The sequence below is a fragment of the Diabrotica undecimpunctata genome, chromosome 1 (assembly GCF_040954645.1).
Source record: "Diabrotica undecimpunctata isolate CICGRU chromosome 1, icDiaUnde3, whole genome shotgun sequence".
Taxonomy (NCBI): Eukaryota; Metazoa; Arthropoda; class Insecta; order Coleoptera; family Chrysomelidae; genus Diabrotica; species Diabrotica undecimpunctata.
The window spans coordinates 193,442,102-193,452,556 of NC_092803.1; the positions used below are offsets into that span (position 1 = coordinate 193,442,102).

Consider the following 10,455-nt stretch of genomic DNA (forward strand, 5'->3'; position numbering starts at 1 on the left):
ACAGGAATTATTTTCCTTGTGGATTTTACTACCATAAAGCTTATTATTCTAACATAAATTATAAAACACCTAATTTTGTTTGTTTGAATTTAAAATACCTCACGCTTGAAAAAATTTTAGGATTTACTAAATATGGAAATTTAACACCTCAGTTATTAATATTAATTTTATGTTAAGATACAGCTAAATATTTGTATAAATAGGTAACATTTACTATCCATAGACACAGTTTCTTGTTTGTTTACACTGAAACAGAAGATACAACAATGAAGTACCTTTATTTAGTGTTGTGCGCTTTCTTTGTAGGTAAGTAATTGTCAGTAATCTAGTAGTTAGATGATAAATAAGAAAAAATACATCATTTTTTTCTCTTTAATTAAAACATTAAATGATTATAAACACGATTGTTAATAAACTTTTAAAAAAATTGATTTCTAAGCAAGCAGGATATAATATCTTATAAGCTATTTTATAAAACTACAGAACAGCATTACGGTATCTTTTATTGATCATAATGTATATAATCTGGTTCCTGACTGCTTTCTCCGATGTATCTACGGGCGATCACCATGTATAAAGTCGTCTGTTTGACGACTCTAGATGGTCAACAGACAACAGACGGTCTACTCTCTCGTTTTTGATTTTTCAGACCATAGTTTTCTATACACTTTCTGCTTTGTCCCTTATCAATCACTGCATTGAGATCACCTAACACTATCGTGATTTCTCTTGTTATCGTTATTCTCATTGCCTCTTCGATATATAGGTAAAATAATTCCACTTCTTCTTCGTCGGCATTCACCGTGGGAGCATAAACTTGTATCAAATTCGGTTTGGTATGAGATGTCACCAACTTTAATACCATTACTCTTTCTAAGATAGGGAAATAGCATTCCACCGCTCTATTAGATTTTTTATTAACTATTACTGCCACGCCATGTCTGTGTTGGTTATTGTTGCTACCGGAATAATATATTGTGGCTTCTTCTGTTAAAAAAAAAACCTGAGTTGGGCCACCTGGCTTCAATGATATCCAGTACATCGATATTCAACCTGTTCATTTCTTGAATTGTGCATTGTCTTCTTCTCCCCTGCCGGATAGTGGCTTCCAAGGGCCATGATCAGTAACGCTGTTATTAGTTTCTAAATCCATGATGATTATACTAGAATATCCATAGGGATCTTTAATATGGTGGTTTTCCTTTGCCTTTTACATCGTTATGCCGTTAACCAAGATATTAGTTTATCCACCTTCGAAACCATTTCTCAACCCCAGGACAAAAAGGGTGTCCTACTATCTACCAATTTATTCGCCCAGAGCCGTTGATTAGCAAGTATCGGATTGCTTATACCTGCAATCGGTCGGTAAAATTTTCTCAAAGTTATCAAATATTTCATTTTGTTTTTCTAATGTTGTTTTAAAAGTTATTAGTTCTCTCCTTAAAATAAGATCTGAACAATAAACAAAATTTAAGATAGACCTAACGTAAATCACTTTATATAGGCACAAATTCTTTACATGTATATACAAATGAAGAACAATTTTCTTGTATGAGTTCCACGTGTTCAGTTCCATTATGTTCTTTTACGGAATCTTATAAAATTCAACTAGTTATTCTTGTTTATTTATCTTCTTCTTCTTCTATTAGCGCTACAACTCTTTGTGAGTCTTTGCCTGCTTAACAGTGTTCTTCCATTCTGCCCTGTCGGATACTTTCCTTCGCCACATTCTGATGTTAATGGTTTTAAGATCAATTGTTTGTTTATAGAAAATTATAAAAGAACAACTACTTTGATTTTTAAAAACAACACCTGCACTGTGTACTATTCAACTGTAAGCAAAGCACCATCTAGCCTATTTACACCTTCTATCCTTACAATATTGCCGCGAAAAATGTTGACACATATGAATCATATTTCTGTACAATTTTCGGAACTTAGAAATTAATGCGGCAAATAAAATTGTTATAATAGTTACGGTGTAGGTTTTGAAATATGGGAATTATTTTGATTCACTATGGTACGATACAATATTTTTCGACGAAAATTGGATTTGGTTCAACATTGTATGTAGTTACCGGGTTATTCTACAAATAATTCAAATATTTTTTATATTTCCGATAACACTCAATTCGGAATCTTTTTTATAAATGCAGTTTCTGCCACATCGATGATATTGGTAAATAGAACACCAAAGTTGTACAATAAGAACACCGTAACTCCAAATTGTCACAAATTATACTTACAACGTTATTCTATGCAAGGGTAGATTTGATCTTTGTATACTTTAATCATCATGGCACTATTGCATCATGTATCATTCAATAATCGATCAGTATTTCATATTCAACAGTTTTATATACAAAAAATAGTAACATCTTTTGATCACTATTTTAATCTTTTTACAATTTTTAGGACAAGCTTACAGCAGCGAGTACATGCTTGTAGTGATCTATCCAAACGAAAACTTACAACTTGGACGCAATGGCTCTAATATTTGTGTGGATGATAAATGGCTAGCCAACACTACTGCAGTTGCTCATAATACATCTGGTGAAAAAGACCATCACAAATCTGGTGAAAAAGACCATCACATATCTGGCGAAAAAGCTCCCCACCATTCTGGTGAAAAAGCTCCTCACCATTCTGGTGAAAAATCTCCTCACCATTCTGGTGAAAAAGCTCCTCACCATTCTGGTGAAAAAGCTCCTCACCATTCTGGTGTAAAAGCTCCACACCATTCTGGTGAAAAAGCTCATCATAGCTCTTGTGAAGATAAAGACAGACCAGATCTCTGTGTTAATGTTAAAAATAACAAAATTTCTGTAACAGCACATAGTGATACAAAAACCAGTGGTCTTCCTGCCCCTTTAATAAATCAAACTATATTACATGTCCATACTCACAATCAAGTATTTATTATAAGACTTCAAAATAACATCTCAAGAGAAGAAGCTGAAGCAGAGAGAGATGATAACTCGAGTGCCGTTTCATCCGAGGAAGATGAAGTTACCCCCAACGATTCATACTTTAGAGTAAAAGTAGAGCAAGAAAACGGAAGTGCAGCCAATCAGGTGAGCATAAAAGGTGTCGTTTTAATCACTAATACAAAGGACAATACCAGAATAAGATACATTGGAGTTTCTGTCAGCATTCAAGAATATAACCTAAACCTCATTATAAACGGTAGTAGCAGCTCTGGGCAGAACGGACAACATAACGACTTACGTGTAGAAGAAACATCTGTTGCTAATTAGCTATTTTATCAGCGTACATACTCGTATGTTAAAAAAAATTAATATAAAAAATTGAAATATTAAGTTTCAATAATAAATATTTTTAATTAGAAAATTGTCTTGTGTTTTTTTTATTTTAGAGTCCTCTTAACAGTAGTAAATAGCCAATTTAAGTTCTATCCTGTAGTGTATGTTCATCACACCGAGCCTAAACTAAAAAAATTCGGAAACCATATTGTAAAATAGTTGAACTTAAATTAATTAAGAAACGAGAACACTAAACAAGATATACAGAAATAAATGAATAGGAGAGAATAATAAGACATACAACAAATTTTATAAAAAAAAATTAAAAAATGTACCTAAACCGCCACTTATAACTATGTATAATGTAGGTGTATTACAAAACATATATGAATAGAATAAATATCTGGATTAGACTAGGCGGGATCTGTAGAAATTCAGGCCATAATGGACATTTTACATAGGAAGCTATTTTTTGTTAAATCCCTTCAGGATATGCCCAATATCGATAATCACGATATGCGCCAGTCGCAAACCCTGTGCTAAATTTTTTATTTAACAAAATCTGAAAACAATTGAAAATTTCTCATTTTTTTGTTCCTATTTTCGTTTATAATTCGGAAAATATTGATTTTAGTGAAAGAATTATAAAAAGTTAGAAGTTTCGTTATTTAATTTTACACAACATTTCGTTAGCTAGAAATTGAAAGTTTAATGTTTATTGTTGAAAAAATAGTAATAATTGTAAAAAAAAGTACACAAAAATTAAGTTAATCCTTTAAATATTTTCGACTTTCTAAACTTGACTTACAAGCTCCATATTCCGCCTAGAAAAACTTTTTAATATATTTAAAACGTGTGCTAAATTTTGTTAAGATCGGTCGGATAGGTTTTGCATAATAATTTTGCAATCCAGAATATTTGAAAAAAATCGCAAATTTTCAAATTTATAGTAGGTAGATATAAAGAATATCTCAGTACGGACCTTAATGTTAATACGCTATTCAACGCTTTTAAAATAAAACATCCTGTACCACAACATACAAATTTTATAGGATAGTTTTTATGAAGGATTTTCTGAATCTTTCTTTTAGAAGACCTAGAATTAACAACTGCAAGGCTTGTGATTTCCTTTTTTTAAAGAAGCAAGGACAAAGACCTTAATCTATCCAGAAAAGCTAAATCTGAGTTGGAATTACATCTTAGAAAACAGGTTACGCTCTTATTGTCATTCAAGAAGACAGTACGAGCAGTACTCTTCCAGGTAGCGATACCTGTACTTTTACCATTGATCTACAAAAAGTATTTTCGCTCTCTAAATTGACGCATAGTAGTACGTACTATAGGCACCAATCGTCATGCTGCAATTTTGGAATACATGTACCAGATACGTCAGATGGGATAATGTGCACCTGACATGAGGACAGTTGGGTTGTGGTGAAAATCCAACATACCAATAGTGTTCTGGTTCGTAGATTACACAAAGGCTTTTGATTTAGTAAAATGGGATCCGCTCTGGAATATATTGGAAAATATTGGAGTACCTAATGACGTAGTCAACTAAGTAAGAAATCAGTATGATAAAAACTCAGTCAAAGTTAAAGTACACGAAATATATTCAGATGCGTTCAAAACAAAGAAAGTTACTAGACAGGGCTGCATACTATCACTATTATTATAAAATATTTTACATATTCTAAATATATAGTGAGCAAAGTACTAAACGAATAAGATGGAGGAATCACTATAAGAGGCAGAAAGATCAGCAACCTGTGATACACAGATAATACATTTATGCTAGATACGTGAAGAATTGGGACTTCAAATCAACACCGTTAAAACAAAAATAATGATCGTAGATCGAGCACTTAATAATCTACCGGACATACACCAGGTGACGAATTTAGAAGTGGTAAAAAATTTTGTAAACTTGGGCTTCCAAATAACCAAAAATGATAATTGCTCCTCAAAAATCAAGAGTAGACTAGCAATGGCTCGAACCGCAGTAGTTAAACTGATTAAAATATGGAAATATCAAACAAGACCAAAAAATACTTAGCACAGGTTGGCCAATACCCTTATTTTTCCCATTGCTACATACGCAGCTGAAACATGAAATCTCAAAAAAATTGATAGGAGTAGGATTGAAGCCTTTGAAGTGTGTGTTTATAGAAGAATTTTATGTCCTAGACAAAACGTAGAACCAACCTGTCAATTCTGGAAGAGTTTTATATAAAGGAAAGGCTTTAATAAAAATAAACCGAGCATACTTAATTTACTTCGACCAAAATCCTAGAAAAGAGGGACCGTAGAACTATTGGTAGTAGAAAAAAAGGTAGAAGGCCGAAGACTACAAGAAAGATCTCCAACATGGTGGGTAGTCCAAATGAAGACTATGGTAATAAAAATCCCTACAGGACGAATTCCCGATGGCACAGGATTGCAGTAAATGGAGCATTTAGAGTGTCCCCACGCCCTGACAGGGGTCCAAGGAATGAGAAGGTGGACATTCATGAATTATTTAAACAAATCACAAATAATAAATCATCATCATTATGGATTTGTAACTCTGCGTAGGTCCTAATCTTCTTAAGAGTTTCTCGTCTGTCATCATTATCCATCGCCTTTGTCCGTCTAGCAGATATTCCCGTATTTCTCATTTCTTTAACGATATTATCAAGGAACTGACTAAATAATTTAGCAGATGGCGACAGAAGGGTCCTGTCCATTAAATTATTTACCAGGCCGGCTTCGACCTTGAGTAGCAATGCGCAGCGAAACCAACGATGTCTTTGTATTTTATACTAATCTGTTAAGCTCGGTACACATATACGAGCCAAACGGTATGCATGCGGTACGCGAACGCTATATAAGTTAATGTGTACGGCAGAAAAAACCGTTTGCGTACTGTTTCATCGTGACTCGTCGCGAACCAAGTTGTTGCGGTTTATTCCACGACTTCAAAAGAAGCTCGTCTTTCAGTTTGGACGGCGCTACTAGATGCAGCGAACATTTTTATTGTCTCATCAAATCGACATTGTGTGAATGACGTGTTCCTCCCTAGAGAGACGTGAGAAAACAGTAAACTAATTATTGTACATATTTTTGTTTTTGTAAGAAACAGAAACAGGATAAATCAGTATCAAAATTATAAATAAAATGAATTATTTCGCACATGTATTTTTGTTGTTGGTTTTATGGCTTTTCATGGATCGAGATAAGTAAGCTATCAGTACGATGTAGATATGTTTTCAAGGATCTGTATGCGTACGGTAAGTATACCGTTCGGCTCGCACATCTGTACGCGCCTTTATATGCGGCCGAGTTATCTAAACTACTGATTTATTCGTTTCATAGCATGGTATAGTTTATTTCACGAAAAATGGTTCAGTGCTTAATGATTGCAATAAAACCCGACCGTAAGTACCCCAGCTTAGTTAACATTAGTTGAGCAGGAAAGTATTCAGGTAAAATTGAAGCTACCGTGGAGTGTCGTTATCTTGTTTGTATAATAAATTCCTGGTAATATAAAAACGATTAAAAAATCGTATAAAATTATAAAAACGATTAGAATACATTTTATTTCATAAAGTTGTAAACATTTTAACAGTGAGTTTCACTATCAATGGTTGATCTTTTAATGACCACAATAAATTTGTTTATTCCTTATTATTTGTTTATCGTTAAGTATTTCCTAGAATAATTATACAGGTGTTCCCTCTATTCTGTATAATTTGTAAAAGTATATAATACCGATGAGAATTTTTTAAATGTACATTTTGTTTCATTTAGTTGAAAGTGTTACAAGTGTTACCAGTGTTATACCTATTTATACCTATAAACAGCATTATGTGTCGCCCTTGGAAAAACATTGATGGTGCTTCTTCCAGTGTTCCAGCAAAGAAAAAGCATTTATCTGCAGACGCTAGAGAAATCGTAAAAACAATATATAGTTCTTTACTTACAAGAGAACTTACTGCTAATACTGCTGCCAGTATAATATCTGATTTAACGAAAATACCTCTAACCACAGTGAAAAGAATTACATCAAATCCCATTAAAACAAAAAAAAAAAAGAGTAAGGATGCCGGTTCTGCCAAATGTATTGACGAAAGTGATAAAGACTTCTTAATAAGACGAAAAATTTACACAATCTACGAAGAGCAACGGATACCTACATTAGATGCTTTAAAACAACGGCTTACTAATGATGATACACAAATAAACTGTAGCCGCATTAGTCTTTGGAGGATTTTATCTAAAATGGGCTTCAGATATCGTACAATTAACAAAAGGCAAGTGCTTATGGAGTCCCATCATTTACAAAAGTGGCGAACTAAATATATAACTTCCATAAGAAAGTACCGTATAGAAGGTAAACCAATAATTTATCTGGACGAGACATGGTTTGACACTCATGAAACACCATCCAAAGGATAGTCCGATTCTTCAGAACAGGTGTCAAACAAAAGCTTCATCAAACAAACGAAAACAATAACAATTTTACATGCAGGATCAGAAAATAGTTGGGTCCCAAATGCCTTATGGCTTTCTGCAAAGAACATTAAAGACTCCTGCATGGACTACCATGAGGATACAACGGCAGAGCTTTTTGAGCAATGGTTTAAGAATTGTCTTATACCTTACCTTCCTCAAAATAGTGTGATAGTAATGGACAATGCAAGTTACCACAGTCGTCAATTACATAAGTCTCCAAGTGCAAATAACACGAAAATTAAAATTCAAAACTACCTGTTAGGAAACGATATATATTTTGAAGAAATTTATTAACAAAACGAACTGTTAGAAGTGTTAAAATTATTTTCTATTAAAAAAGTATATGTTTGTGACGCATTGGCCGCGGACGTGGGACATACAGTGTTACGGCTTCCACCCTACTATTGTTTATTTGATCCCATTGAGCATATGTGGCACCAACTAAAGTCAAATGTTAGGTTACAAAATGTTTCTCCTACTTTAAGTGGTAGTGTAGTCGAATTAATAAGGAAATGTGTTGATGTTATCTCCCCTGAAAGTTGGAAAAATTCAATACGCCATGTAATGAACTTGAAAAATTCATATGTTACTTTAAATCACATAATTAAACCAATTGTTACTAATATTGAAGAGGATAGCGACAGCGAAATAGAATTAGTTATTTAGGAATTCATAAATATATTTTGGTTATTTTGGGTATTTTTTGTGTAAATATTAACGTATATATTTTTCTATATTTTTTTTTTCAATTCATCTATTTTTTATACATTATGTATTCGTTTGTATGTATATACTGTAAATAGAACTATTATTACTGTACATTTTTAACGATATCCGATTAGGAAGAGCAAAAACTTTTAAACACGCCAGTTTTTTGCTGACAGTCCTAAGTCTGTAAAAAGTGTGAAGGAAAGTATCTTTCTGAATTTAGATCGATATACTACAATTATTCATGTAAAAGAAAAAACTACTTACTTTATGTTAAAAATTTTTCAATTATCAAGTATATTCACTTGAACAACCTGAAAATACCATATGAAATAATTTCATACATTTTTATAATTGTGTATTATACAGCTACCAATGAAATATATTATTATTATATTATAAATAACAAACTTTCTGAAGTGCGACCCTGTGTACTTCGGTAGTTTATTAAGAGACTCTTGTATACACAATAGGATCAACTCAGGTAACCATTAAGCACTCAACCATTTTTCTTGAAACAAACTATACAAAGAATAACAGGTATGATATTGCGCAGGCCACTATCAGCTGATCCCCTACTATCGACGTAGTAATGAGAGAAGCTGTCATTTTATTACATCCATTTATAATGGGAATTTTATCAATGTTTTAACTTTTGCCTTCTTTGGTAAGCTTGTACAAGATGTTATAGTGTTTTTGTGAGAGTTGATTTGTAGGCATTTTCGTAAGAAAAAATTATTATTAAGAATATTTTAAACTCTTTATGCAAGTTTTTTGGGCGATAGTGGCTTTGTAGGTACACCTACTTTATATGAATATTAAATAAGGTATGTTTAATTATTATTGAGTCAATACTTAAAACTCAATCATACTTATACCCCTCTTGTATTTTTTAGGGGTGTTTTGCTAGGAATAGTTTATAAGCTAAACATAAAATGCGTTGTGCAGTAGCTAGTTGTAATAATCAGACAAGAGGTGCCGATAAATCTGTTAGGTTTTATAGTTTTCCCAAGGACTCAGTAGTAAAAAAACTGTGGGTTTTTGCTTGTTGCCGTGAAGATAAATTTAATACTAAAACTTCAAAGATTTCTTCCAAATACTTTAAGCCGAAAGAGTTTAAAAGAAATTTGCAGCATGAGTTACTGAAATATGAATAAAAGAAAGGACCCAAACTGAAGGGTGATGCGATTCCTTCTCTTTATCTACCATTAGAATTAGAATTAAAAAGCTTATCCATAAATCAACTTAAAAGGCAGAAAAGGTTTTTCAAAAGGGAGTTAAAGAGGATTGTGGAATAGATAATTACACAATCTAGGTAAACACTATTTTATTCTACATCTTTTAATAGAAACTCTTTAAGTATTATGACACAAAAGTAATATTCTAACATTTATTTTTTAGTTCTAGAGCTGGAAAACCAGGTGTGGACTCAGTGTGTCAAGAACTCAAAACTGATTTACCTGAAACTATAAAACCAGTCAAGTATTTAAAAGGTTCCATAATATGCTGTGATCAGTTATCTGAATGAAAACATGATAGTCTCAACTTTATGCAATACTACTACTACTATACATAGTAGATAAAAATATAATTTTTGTATTTAGAATAAATACAGATATGGAACCCACACAAGATCTTGAAGTTAAAAAGTTACGTGGCGAGAACAAAGCCTTACTTCAACAGGCGAATGAATTAACAGAAATGAAGTCAGTAGTAGGTAAGATATTTACTAAAAGACAGCTAAAAAGACTGAAAAGGCCCAAACTCAGGAAAAAATTTGTTTAAATAAATAAGTAATATTACTATCATAAAGCTTATTATTCTAACATAAATTATAAAACACCTAATTTTGTTTGTTTGAATTTAAAATACCTCACGCTTGAAAAAATTTTAGGATTTGCTAAATATGGAAATTTAACACCTTAGTTATTAATATTAATTTTATGTTAAGATACAGCTAAATATTTGTATAAATAGGTAACATTTACTA

The 10,455-nt window shown here is 32.3% G+C and overlaps 1 protein-coding gene across 1 annotated transcript; it reads left to right on the plus strand.

The window, feature by feature from the left end:
* The first annotated feature begins 223 nt into the window (after positions 1 to 223).
* On the plus strand, positions 224 to 3,351 carry LOC140441946 (uncharacterized). The gene is made up of 2 exons (XM_072532960.1): positions 224 to 306; positions 2,416 to 3,351. Exons 1-2 carry the CDS (start codon positions 267 to 269, stop codon positions 3,255 to 3,257), a joined length of 882 nt encoding a protein of 293 aa, XP_072389061.1. The 5' UTR covers positions 224 to 266; the 3' UTR covers positions 3,258 to 3,351.
* The last annotated feature ends 7,104 nt before the right edge of the window (positions 3,352 to 10,455 follow it).

Coding starts and splice junctions, on each gene's coding strand:
- LOC140441946 (XM_072532960.1), top strand. CDS start 267: ATGAAGTACCTTTATTTAGTGTTGTGCGCTTTCTTTGTAG. Junction 307..2,415: donor GTTGTGCGCTTTCTTTGTAG/GTAAGTAATTGT, acceptor TACAATTTTTAG/GACAAGCTTACAGCAGCGAG.